Genomic DNA, 13,369 nt, shown 5'->3' on the forward strand with positions numbered 1-13,369 from the left:
CAATAGATGTGTGTTGTGCTTCTTTGTTAGGAGGTGGTAGCAAAAACCTAAACTATACCATGAAGTGCTTACTAATTATTCAAATTTAATACTGAAAGACTCACTTTCCTCTGTATATTATTTCATACCATGACAGCACAGTATCAACGTGAAAGTTACGGGGGTTTTCTTGTGTATTGCCCCCTCTAGTGGTCTGTTAAGCTAACTAAGCTTGACTACATTAAAAACATAGCAGGGTCTTGATTTTATTTATCAGAATTTGTACACGACACCTAACTTATAAAGTTATAACACTTGAATAGGTATATTTTGATTAAAAGTTCTAATTATATTCATACAATTTTATTTTTGCAGGTAAATAAAAAAAATCAGAAACTGGATTTTCAATAGTATTGGGGTTACTTCAGTTCTCTAGTAACAACAGATACAAAATAAAACATACAGTATACACTATTGCATGTGGGGCCTTGTGACTGACTGACCTTGGTATCTGTACAGTCAGATAAAACAGGATATATATCTTGAATATACAAACACCCCAAAGCTGTGCTTTGGAGGGCAATCTAATCCACTGAGGGCTTAGACTTCAACAATTAAACTGCATTTGGTCAGAACAAAACATTTTTACTGCAAGCTTTCAATTCAAAGCAGCAACACGTAAACATCACATCTGCATAGGCAGCCCTTTTCAAATCTACCGTTTTCACATATAAAAATTTATTGGGAGTGTAATTCTGGGTAATTTGTGTAAGAGCGTTTTTGTTCCGTCTGCACTGTGAACTTGGCTTCAGTCAGCAATATTTAAATAGTGGAGATATGGCTGAACAAGTCCATAAACTGAGGTGTGTGTTAAGAGACACTACAATGAGGCCTCTGTGGTTGTGTTGGAGTTTTGGCTGGGGGCTGGACTGGATGGGCAGGAGGTCTCTGGACTCCCAGGAGTCCGTAAAGTAGTTTTCCGCTTCCCGTTCCGCACTGTGAGCTCCTCTTTGGGCTTGAATGTCAGAGGGATGAAGCCATCTGCATCTGCCACAAGTGCAATCCACAACGGACCTGGAAAAGAAACAGAAAACTCTTTGCTCAGAATGGTTCTTCATACATTCATTCATTCATCTGCAAATGCTTATCCATTTCTGGAGCCAATCCCAGCTCACACTGGGTGAGGACGGGGTACACCCTGGACAGGTTGCCAGTCCCTCACAGGGCCAACACACAGAGACAGACTACCACTCACACTCACGGACAATTTAGAGTCACCAGTCACTTAAATATGATGTCTTTGGATGGTGGGAGGAAACCAGAGTACCAGGAGGAAACCCACACAGGCATGGAGAGAACATGCAAACTCTGCACAGAGAGGCCCCAGGCTGGGAAACGAACCTGCGACCTTCTTATTGTGGGGCAACACCGCTAACCACTATGCTGCCAAAAAAAAAAAAAAATCTACTATAGCACAACAAAATGTGATAAATGATGTCTGTAGGCTGCTGCTGCTGTCAGTCCAGGACAGCCAGTCCTTGCTACCACGGCAACTAAACACCATGCACATTAAATGGTAGTAAGCTGCTTTTGTTTAAAACCTTGTAATCTGACCTAGGCTTTTAATCACTTCCAATTATAGCTTACACATATTAACAGAAGAACAATGTGAAAGAATGTGATGTCCAAGAATCAATTAAAAGGCAAAATCTAAATGTGTAACGTAAAGGATTTAAAAAAGAAAAAAAAAATAGTAAAGAGTACAGAATTTGATTCAGATAAGCTGTTCCAGGTGACTTCAGTGAGGAAGCCTATCATACAAGCTAGCTGAAAACACTCACAGTGGGACACCCAGGAATTTCCTCTTAGTGGTTTTAATTTATCAACCCTGTACACTCACTGTTACACCATGGCTAATCTGACAGGAAATTAAACATGGAAGGCTTAAGACAGCTGTTCAAGTACTGCTTCAGAGTAAAGACAAAGACTTCCAGCGATTAGAACAGAGGCTAAAAAAGTATGTTGTTAACTTGCACATACCATACATCATTTCCACTATTGTTAGGTTGAAGAGGTCTTGGAGGGCTTGCAGACAAAGCTTCCCGTCACACAGCAGCACTGGCCTCCGCTCATCGATGAACACGTTCTCTGATAACTGCTTCTGCATGTGCACAATGATGAAAGAAAATAGAAAATGATGCACCAGTGATCAATCAAAGAAAGCAAACGGTGTGCTTCCATAATCAGTGTATTAATGTCTTAATCGGATAAACACAATGCTCAGATTTGTGTGTTCATAGCACATTTATTCCTCTGGCAGAAATCTCTTCCTAAATATGATTACTTTCCACGCAGTATTTTAAGCCTTTATCTACCATAGAACATCATGCAGGCAAAATGCAGAGGGTAAAACTGTACCTGACACGTGACATTGACATAGGGAGGCTCACAGGCATTGGGGTAGACAGTCAGGGCCTTCTTCCCATTCTGGGTATAATCTCTGATTTCTGTAAGGCACTGCTGTACATCTGCGAAGCGAGTGAAAAGCCTCTCCATGTTATGGACGAGCTGCTCCAGCCCACGCTCCTTGGTAGAGCCTGCTGTCTTTTCAGGCATGGGCAGCGTCGGTTCGGTGTGAAGTTTGTCTGGTGGCTCAAAGCGAGGAGAACTGGCCCGGCTGGAGTCTCTGCTGGCCTGGCTAGCCACCGCCAGGCTAGTCATGCGGTTGATGTGGTCCATGTCGAAATTCTCCACTGTGATGGAGGAGGCACTGGAGGTGGCTCTATCTGAAGCTCGGTCAGAGAAGTCCACAGAGCTGGTGACAGGACTTGGCTCCCCACTCCTCACCTCCTCCACCAGCCTACGCCTGTTCCCCGGTGAACGAACTACTCCCCCTCCAGGCAACACCAAGTCCTTTATCCCTGGGCGCTCCTTGTCATCCTTAGATAGGTGCTCGGAGTGCCTCCTAATCCCTGCACAGAGGTGAGAAGTGGACTCATGGTTGTGAGTAGAGGGGGCTGGTGTGACAGGACTCTCTCCTTTGTACAGCAACTCTTTAGCTATTAGATGGAGAATATATTTATCTGTGTTAGAAGATGGGAGGAATGTAGGCTCATTGGATTTCTGCCTGCCCACCATCAACAGCAACATCTTGTCATTGAGGAAACAAACCCCTTTAGGCCTTTCGTTCGTCTGCAGAGAGATTTGCTGAATGTTTGGCATTGCTGAAGGGGTTATGCAGTAAACAAGCACCATGTTGCAGGTGTTGGAGGCCACTGCAACAGTGGAACCACGTGGGTCAAAAGCAACAATGTCTGGAACCAGAATGCCAGGTATGCTGACTTTGCGGGTGGTAGTAACTTTGCGCTCATATGTGACCAGGATAAGGTGTGAATTGTCCTGTCCGGAGCCTGTCAAAGTGTCTCTGCGACGCAGATGGATAAGGGGGCTGGGGTCTGAGCGACGGTGCCTTGCCAGGAGGTGGGTGAGATCCAGGGGCCCTGAGCTGGGGATGTAGGACCTCTCTGATTCAAAAGATCTCCTTCTAGAGTCCAGAAGGCTGTCATCATCTGACATGACCACATGTGCACCTTGTCCTTGCAGAGTCACTGTCTCTGAAGGCATGTCGAAGGCTATGCCAGCATTTAAGCCACAGATTTTATCCAGTGGCAGCTCTGTGGCCACAGCCACCTGCGCCTCCCCGGTGGCCTCGATGGCACAGATGTAGCCTCCCACATCAAAGATGGGGCAGAAGGAGCAGGCCACCAGACTCTTTTGGATGTCGTTCCAGATGTAAGAGTGTAGAGCACTGCCTATAGCCACCACCAGGCGTGTACCATCCTTAGTCCAGCATGCACAGTGGATGAGCCCGCTACCTTTGATGTCTGCTTTGGTTCTCCTGTTGTCCACCCTGACAGAAAAAAGCACAGACGTGTCTCTCTTAGTCAGCACAGCCAGGATGTCCAGTTTAGGATGCCAGACGCAGCCTTGTGAGAGCAGGGGGAAAGGCTCACTCATCTCACAGGTCTGAGTGCACAGAAGCTTGTTCTGCTCAAGGGCACTGAGCTGCAGTTGCCACACCGTAACATGCTTCTTGTGCTGGACAGCCAGCAACGCTGGGGAATCAGAGCAGCACAGTGGGCCCCAAAAGAGACCAAAGACGTGCTCAAATTGTCCGATAACATTAGTGTCCCCAAACTTCACCTCGCCATTTATAAAGTAGAGAGCTGTGAGGCAGACCTGCTTGCCGTCCGTCCATGCTATCCCGTGCACAGGGTGAATGGCTTGGTGTAGGGTGTTGAGACCAGTCCTAAGTAGCTTTGCCTTGCCAAGATCCATCCCAGCAGATATGAAGAAGCTTTTTTTAAAGAAAAGAAAAGAAAGAAAGAAAAAAATATATATATATGACTCAGAGGGATGGCACTGATGGCAGAGACCTGTATCTGATCTGAATGGGTCCTCCACAAGAGAAGCTATTGCTACCTATGCAGATTAAGAACAGCAGAAGCCTCTCTCCTGTCCCCTTCCAAGTACATGCCTTAATCCCCTCTGCCTGAGCTGAGGCAGTACTGACGAGCATTTATAGCTGCTTATGCCGAATGACCTTAACAACATACAGGTCCTGTTTGGACCTCAGGGCTTTAACAACATTATGTGTTAACGAGGACTGTCTCCTTATAGACCTGGAAGAAGTGCCATTAGGCCGTCAGTAAATCAAAATGACATTGGGTTTCCGTATCAAATATAAAGGAAACAGAGGAAACTGATTTTGAAGTTTAAACAGGAGTTAATTATTGATGTAATCAAAGTAAATTTGGTGGAAAAAAATGGAAATATAAATCAATATATGAAACTGTGCATGTGTGAGTTCTAAAAAAAAACAACATTTACCACATTTCTAAGGCAAAGCTGTGACTCAGAATGGATTAAGATTAAGTTAACTTTTTAATGAATATACTTATTTTCCTCCTTAATAACGCTCGAAATCACGTGCGTAGCTATCATTCGTATGGGCTAACTCACAAAAAATGAAAACAATAGCACAAACATGCATTTCTTAAACTACACCTACCTTAAATAAAACAGAATTATCACTTAAAGTCCGTGTAAGACACTAGAAACAAGTTTCCCGTGTGCTTCATGTTTTGCCGGTTAAATGTGTCTACAACGCTCATTTTCACTCAACCCGGAAGCAAACTAACGAGCAGTTTCGGTGCATCATGGGATATGAAGTTGTCTTTATCGCTGTTTTTGTTTTTGTTTGTTTTTTACCTCTTTGTCCGCTCTGGTTTAATCGAGTGAAACAAGTTAAGCATTTGACGTGATTGATGTGATTTTTTTGACCAGGGAATTTTAAATAAACGAACAGCCTGACACCTGCTGAAGTTTCTAACCTGCTCGTTAGAAACTTCCGCCCTGTGGCGCAGGCTGAGGACGACGTGCGTGTTGGAGTCGCACATCTCGACGCCGTCTCGCCACAAATGAGAGAACATCTTGGCTGTCTCGCACTCGGCTGCAGCCACGGCTCGGTATTGATCGGTGAATGTATGATTTCCACCGATAAAGCCCGACTTGGAGCCGCAAAACGGGGAGCATAGGTGGTCGAAAGGGCTTTTTAGGCTGTATGTGTCAGAGCCAATCCGTGAAATAGCACAACCATGGGCGTGGACGTCGAGACAATATCTCCCGGTGATGGTGAGTTGTTTTATCCGCGTGTGTGAGCTTTAATGCGGGGGTGGCAGTGGCGGTGTTGGGGGCTCGGTACCTCCCCGGAAGGTCGTTCAAATCTTGCTAAATATCAAAATAATAATAATAATAATAATAATAATAAAACTCCAGCGGTTTACTGGCTGGATAGTTACAGATTAAATGTGGCATTCAGAATTTAAGGAGTGTAATCTCTTCAGTTTGCAGCATCACTGGCGCCCGCACGGCATCTAGACAGGACCCCACTTAGAGACACTTTAAATGATTTAAGTCTCTTCTAAGAGTGAATTTGATTAAAAGATAAAAGTTGGTCAGGCATACAGGGAGGTCTGGCAGACTGATATGGATCCACGAAGCTCTTTTCTCTCCGACTAATGCGCCAGTAATGTAATTAGAGGCGTTTAAAAGCCTCTGACCGTGGAAAACTGCCTCCAGACTAAAGTTTCAATATCAAGATGAGACTAACGGACTCAAGTGTGTCTGCAGGCAGGAGGAGGACATACCATTCCAACAGGAAACCCACCAGTCATTGTTAATGAGTAAGATCAGCCTGACAGCCTGTGAAGTCTACAAACACTCAGTGACACTTGTTTTCTCTCCCAACAGGAAGAACATTTCCAAAGAAGGGCCAGACATGTGTTGTTCATTACATAGGTAACTCCTTCCATCTTGACCTCCTTGCATGAAACCAGACGTCTCTCCTGTCTGTGTCCGAATTTTAACAAAGCACGGCAGTGTCTGCAGCTTTGCTCTCACACTGTCCATGCTCTGTCAGACGTGTATGCACCTGTGTGTCACCACAGATATGTCAGAGCTGCCACCACGCCCAGAAAATATTCAGTAGGTTTTTGTTTTGATGTCAGACTCATTTTAGGTACTGTTGCAACTTGCACCATATGCTCATGTAAACACACACGCACACACACACACCCAGACACAAACATTCTTTCTTTTCTCTGTTTGTCTCATTAGCTTGCCCAATTTTGAGGCGTGGCAGTAAGGCTCTGAGACGATTGGGAAATAAATTTGGGTTATTTTCTGCCACTCACTGCAGACCAGACAACTAGGTCAGACAGAAAGTAAACAAAACCTGGTTCACATGTCATCTGTCTGTCTGTGCATTACAGGGTTTTTACATGGTCATTAAAGTTATTACACTCTCCATGGCATTGTTTTTGTAGCGCACAGGATTGATTTGAACATAAAGAAATTGTATTGTGTGTGCATGTCTTTATTGTACGTTTCTTGTTCATCTATCATTTGAATCTACACAAGTGTCTGTTGTTTTTTCTACGTCACTGAGTCGTTCACAATAGTTTCATACAGGAACTGCAGCTCTATTTGAGTGTGTGTGCGCGTGTGTGAGTGAGATTATAGTCGGAAAGAAACAGGCCAACTCTTAACAATAAATGTTATGTTGTTCAACTTTTGTGGGGACAGTGGTCAAGGTAATCACATTTCCTCCTCTGCCCTGCTCTTTAGAGAAATCGGTTCTGCAGTGCTATAATTGGAAATGATATATTTTTGCCTGTGAAGTTGCCCTGTTGAGCTTCTCACTGGACAAATGAGGGTCACTTGTTTGGTTGGTTTTCTTTTCCTGGACCTACTAGTATAAGATGATGAGTTTCAGTCTCCACCCAATCCTAAAACCCTCAGGGATTATACACATCTAAAACTTGCTCTTGCTTTTTCCATTATCACATCAGTGACTGTTGTTTTCTTTACTTATCAAATCCCTGAATGTAACTAAATTGGCTCCAGTCTCCTGACTATAACATCTGTTAACACCAGGATGTGCTAGAGCCTGGGAATGATCTGTGATTGTTCAAAGTGAACTCTTTACTTTAACAGCAGACAACTTTTTGAGTCACAGGAATTACCCATAAGTTCCTGGTATTTTGGCAGCAGCAGGATGAAAAATAAAAATTTTGGCCAAAGCAAAGACAGTCCCAGTGGAACACAACAAGAGCTCCAAATATGTTAGTGTGTCAGCAGAGGAAAGACGTTTGCAGTGAGTCAAAAAGAAACATGCACGGGTATTTGATGCTGCAGTTTAAGAGACCCTAGTGTGTAACACAAGTCAGGAGAGTACTAAGAATATTTTATCTTTAATATGTGCCTCCATGTTAAGTGTGTATATACGTGTAAACAAGCCCCATTTCATTTTGATCTCATTCACATTTTTGTCACTATCACCTCATGTAACTGAAGACAACTTAGAGCTCTTCAATTACAACATGCGCAGTGAAAGAGGAGGACCTGAAACTTTCTCTGCTAATAGGAGCCTTGTTAAAGATTTCCAAAAAGAAGAAGTAATGCTGCAATACAAATGAAATCATTTGATATTTCAGTTATTCTCCTTGAATAATTGTAGTGTGAAAGTCCAGCTGCTGAGGGTTATTTACTTGTCACGTCATTACACTTTGATAAAGGTGGGGACTAACCCACATTTGTTTTATTTTAAAGCGCAAAGACAAGATTAGTTGGAGATCTGATAAAGGGATGGTACTGTAAAAGAGGTTAGCTGTAGATTTGGGATATAAGTCTGCCCAGGTCATCCAGCTGGCTGCACCAATTGCACCTTCACCTGTACTGGCGTTAGTTTTCCAGATAGCAAAGACAAATAGTAAGACTAAGGAGGTACTGTAGGGATTTCCCAATACTAACTGGGATTTGAGACCACTCTGTTTGGAGTATTGAACATTAGACACCCTGACTCCTACACACACTCTCTCTCACTGCTGAACTGTTTTGTTCCTCTGTTTCACCTCTGGGATTTTATAAATGGAGACACACAAACATGCTAGAGCACACAGACACACAGATATGTGTGTGACCCCCTCCTGACTGCTGAGAGTTGTGGTAGCCCAAATTAGCAGAGTGGTCATTGCCACAAATCAGACAAGGGCTTCTGGTGCCATGGAAGATTTAGGAAGAAATAACTCAAAATGCCTCTTGTTTTTTTTTGCCTGACTGGGCATCTGATTGCAGACAAGCTGTTGTGTTGCAAAGAAAAGCAGGCTGCTGTGGTGCAAGTTAGTCTGAGGTGTTATCTATCTTAGTCTTGAATTATCCTGCGTCACTTATCTACACATCAGCTGTCCTGTGTATTCAGTTGAAAATATATATGATTGGCCAAAGTTTGAAAAGTAAATTGGGGGTTGCCTGATTTGTGGGCAGACCCCACATTTGATTACAATAGCTGTTTGTGATTGAGGGTCTTGCAGCATGTCACATGTGTGGGAGCCAGTCAGGAATGCAGCAATCATGAGCTGATTTCTCTGTCTGACTAATATGAAGAAAGCTGTTGCAGTCTGTGGGTTTCCCTGATCAATGAAATCTGACACTAAACTTTGATGATAAACAGTGCCGTCTGTTAATGAGCAGCCTGAGCTTTAGGAGCCACAGACTGGGTGTATATGATGTCATGCCTAAATGTGGACGTCCTTCCTTACCATGTTTGAGCTCCAGACTTTACCATGAAACATGCTGACGTTGAGACCTCACAGCTCTTGGTGTGTGACACAGAAATAGACTGAAACACCGGGTTGTATGTCAGGGGATGCCAAATTTGCTCTCTAAGGGAGAGTGTTGTGCTTGAATTCCCTCGGAAGGCTCAGTATTGTGGAATTAAAGCAAAATAGGTCTTTGCATGCAGCTTAGAAATTAATCATGTTGAGCTTTTGATGACTTGTCCTCCATGCGTCTTGGTGCATTGCTTCAGAACCGCTTGATGTCTCTTTCCGCAACACAGAAACAGCTCAATTTTGAATGAAAATGTATTGAAGACCTCATTTGACCTTCATTCTGGGCATCTAAAGGGCAATCCAATGCAAACAGTAACAGTGACTCTACTGCACATGAATCCTCCTGCTGGTCCACTGAAGAACCAGGACTTACATGTGTAAAACACTGCTGTATTTCAGGCAAACCATACTTGCAATTTATTGTCTTTGCAGAAAATACGTGGAATTACACATTGCACCACCTTTTTGTACTTAATATGTTAATGAATCATGAGAAACATTTTATTCTGTCTATTGAAACATGCATTATTGCTTGCAGTTTTGAATGACTGCAACACATACAAGTTTTTCATAGACAGATAGCTTTACATGCATCCCATTTCACCCACACTTGGGGGGGGGGGGGGGGTTGTTCTGCTGGCAGCCGTTCTAGACAGGACTGAGACAGGATACAGTAAGCTGAGTAAAAATAACCCCTCCTCTCTGCACTTGCACGAGTGAAAGCCTCTCATGAGAAGAGAGAGTCAGGGAGCCAGTCTCAGGAAGGGACGAGTCCTGCTTTACACCCATTACACCCTGCCCAAAGAGTGATAACAGAACAGTGATAAAAACTGGGGCTGTACTACCATGAGTGAAACATTTACACTTTTACATTTACACTGGTTACAGGATATAGCAAATAGCATTCCTACAGTGTATTTAGCATGTGCATTTAAGTGAAATATTGGAAACGGTATCTTTCTTCTGGATGATACTGCTGTGTGGGAGCAAGAAGCAGGTGGAGTTTTTTTCCTCCTATTGTTTTCTCTTTTTCCTGGTTTTGGCCATCTGCCACTGTGCGCCAAAGTCAGTGTGGGTGTTAACCCCTCTGCTTGGAGTCGTTAACCACTACATTTTATGTAACAGTGAGAAGTCCTTACCAAAGCATGTGAAGCGTGTGGGTGTACAATGTCTTCCCTACGTCAGCACCCTCTCAACAGACACCCCCAAACAGCCTTTAGGACTCATTAATGCAATGCCTAGCATTTGATCCCTCAGTGGCCTCCAACTTGTCAACATTGCCAATCGTTGTTTCCTTGTAAGTTTGCAGTTAATGCTGCCAGAAATTGAAACCACTTTTCCGGAGTTGATGTATGAAGTGTTTGCCTTTTTGCTGCTTGAATGCCTTGTAGCAACTAGTATTCGCCTTGTACCTAATGACTCCTTGGTTGGACCCAACCCAGCACTCTGATATCTGGGCTACCATGATTCTTGGAAATTGTGGACCTACTAAGTTTAGGGGGAATGAAAGAGGAGAAGCAGTACAGTACCAGCATTCATATGACTAGATGAGCCAGAGACCATTACTAAACTTAACACACGTCTTTAAATGACACATTTAGATACTGTTTGCTTCACATGATTATGGTGTGCACGAGAAGGCAACAGTTTGAAGTGTGCATCAATGCAGAGTTGTAAGCTTTTCTGTTGACAGGGTCAGAAGGTTCACACAAGTTATTGCAGTAACTGAGCATCCTGTCGTAAGGCAGCTTGGATTCCTTCAAGGGAAAACAGAAGAGGGGAGATCAAGGAGGACATGTTAAAACCGCTAATGAAGTGGTGCTAGTGTTTCCATGCCTTCAGTAGTGTTTAATGGCCCCAGTATTATTATCATGCCTGAATGGCTGATCATTCCACTAAAGGAGCATAGTCCTGCTCTGCTCTTTCTTTGTTACCCTTGGCTCCCTGTGGTCTAGATACGGACAAGCAATGTCCTAGTTAACTTTAAAAATAATCCACTAAACCAGGCCATTGCTTCCTGATTCACATTCTCTTTGTTCTTTTGGGGAATTGAAACAGACCCAAGATCCTGATAAGAAACCCTGCCAGAATAATTCCTTAGATTGGAGCCAGCATTGCTTTATTCCTCTAATCCTAAAATGCATCATTCCAAAACATTTGCATGTAAGGGAAGGGTGTGTGTGGATAATGCATCACACTGTGATAAATGGTGACAATGAGTGAAGTGTTGGCACAGTACAACAGCTCACGAGAGCAGTTAACTCCACAGAGTAACAGCCACAAAAATGTGTGTGCCCTTCGTGTCCTTAGCGTGTGCATATTTTGAGTAATGTCACCAAAATGGGTAGATTATTTACCAAATGTTTTGTTACTGACTAGTGTATTAATATCATTTCCTTCTGGCAGGTATGCTGCAGAATGGGAAAAAGTTTGATTCATCGCGAGACAGGAACAAGCCCTTTAAGTTCAAGATTGGACGGATGGAGGTCATCAAAGGCTGGGAGGAGGGAGTAGCACAGGTGGGTGGGGAGGATAAAAATAGTGTCCTCCTGACACCTTTCATTACTACATTATATGGTTCTGGATTTATTTCACCTCTTGTGACTATAGCCGCAAGTTTACTTATTAATTTATGCAAGTGATGTTGAAAGAGACCATACCACCCCCAGGCAAACTGGGCAAACATTTTGTAGTGATGCTTATAGTTTGAGCTTGAACTGTTATGTAGGTTGTAAGAAGCAACTGCTTTTACACAGTACTGCAGGTTTTCAAAGCATCAGTACATTTTTGTAGTAGAGTGGATAACCCTATAGTCATTTAAGAAAGATTTAAGAATTTCGCAATTGGAACAGTAGATGCAATACAACTTAGAAACCAAGTGTCAGTTTTGCCCTGAACACATCAGTATCACAAGGCAGTCTCATTCTTTGCTGCATGCTCAAATTCAAGAGTGTAAAATAACATATTTCCAAATGTACAGTGTATTTTGCTATTCTTAGCACCAATTCAAAATAAAGACTATGTACTGTAGTTGGTCTAAATGATACAAAGCCACCAATTCGGTTTTTCATGACACTTTAGTTATTCAATTATTGATCAGGCTGATGAGATACTGCTTGAAGGTGAATGGAGCAATATGCAGCACATTTAATGAGGTCACCAAACTCCTTGGGCTGCTAACCAGGATAATGTTGTTTTTTTTTTTTTTCTTTTTCTTTTTACCAATTACATTGTTGCCCTAATATAAAGGTGTAAATAAAGGTTGAAAAATAAATGAAAAGGCAACATATTCAACTGTGTTTTCATTCTCCTTGTATCTTAGATGAGCCTGGGACAGAGGGCTAAAATCACCTGCACACCAGATATGGCTTACGGAGCAACAGGCCACCCCGGAGTCATCCCTCCAAATGCAACGCTTATATTTGATGTGGAACTGCTCAAGCTGGAGTGAGGGCTTAAGAGACGAAGGTTGAAGGTCAATGAGGTTGCATTCTCCACAACCTGTCCTCCTACCATCCACCTGCTCATTGTTGATTTCTACAGTCTTCTTCAGTTCAATATTTAAATGTATCTACTGCTGCTTTTGTTGCTATCGTGTCACAACAGATACTGCAAGCAAATGTTCACACCATATAAGACTTTTATACACACTGCAATTTGGTTTGTTTGCCATAGATACATTTTTGTTTAAGTTCATTTAAAGTTGTAAATTTTGTTGAACCAAGAGGAAATCAGTCATCTGATAAAAAGCCGTAATACATTGAAACATACTGCCTTACAGTTTAGACAACAGGGGGAGGGTACATGTGTTTAAAGTACAAGACTTCTGCTCTGTATATTAACTGGGCATTATATACCACTGTCTGCATTGCCACTTTGATAAAGGTTTGTCCTGCTGAATGCTCTAAACGATGTTGCTATATATATTTTATATCCCTCATAAACATTTACTGCAAGTGTACCCTAACCAGTCTAACCCAGTCCAATACTGTACAGACCACTGTAAGAGCCATTGCAACTGCTGTGACGGTTTATTGACCAACTCCTGAATAAAAATGGCATGTACTGTGTTGAGAGATCTGTGCCATGGGTGTCATCTGTGACTGAGTGATGGATAATAGAAAGGATGCTGAAGTTGCATTGTGTCAGGAGTTTCT

The 13,369-nt window shown here is 42.8% G+C and overlaps 2 protein-coding genes across 3 annotated transcripts; one reads left to right on the forward strand and one right to left on the reverse strand.

Moving 5' to 3' along the window:
* Positions 1–319: 319 nt before the first annotated feature.
* wdcp (WD repeat and coiled coil containing) lies at positions 320–5,159 on the reverse strand. Its single transcript, XM_029496707.1, has 4 exons — positions 5,051–5,159; positions 2,398–4,336; positions 2,020–2,140; positions 320–1,053 (listed from the first exon to the last, which is right to left on the reverse strand). Exons 2-4 carry the CDS (start codon positions 4,315–4,317, stop codon positions 860–862), a joined length of 2,235 nt encoding a protein of 744 aa, XP_029352567.1. The 5' UTR covers positions 4,318–4,336; positions 5,051–5,159; the 3' UTR covers positions 320–859.
* A 219-nt stretch (positions 5,160–5,378) lies between these two features.
* On the forward strand, positions 5,379–13,288 carry fkbp1b (FKBP prolyl isomerase 1B). 2 transcript variants are annotated; one of them, XM_029496773.1, is made up of 4 exons: positions 5,379–5,677; positions 6,296–6,339; positions 11,619–11,731; positions 12,535–13,288. In XM_029496773.1, exons 1-4 carry the CDS (start codon positions 5,637–5,639, stop codon positions 12,661–12,663), a joined length of 327 nt encoding a protein of 108 aa, XP_029352633.1. In that variant the 5' UTR covers positions 5,379–5,636; the 3' UTR covers positions 12,664–13,288. The 2 variants fall into 2 exon arrangements, with proteins under 2 accessions (XP_029352633.1, XP_029352632.1); XM_029496772.1 differs by having other exon boundaries at positions 5,385–5,673; positions 6,292–6,339.
* The last annotated feature ends 81 nt before the right edge of the window (positions 13,289–13,369 follow it).

The sequence above is a fragment of the Echeneis naucrates genome, chromosome 24 (assembly GCF_900963305.1).
Source record: "Echeneis naucrates chromosome 24, fEcheNa1.1, whole genome shotgun sequence".
Lineage (NCBI taxonomy): Eukaryota > Metazoa > Chordata > Actinopteri > Carangiformes > Echeneidae > Echeneis > Echeneis naucrates.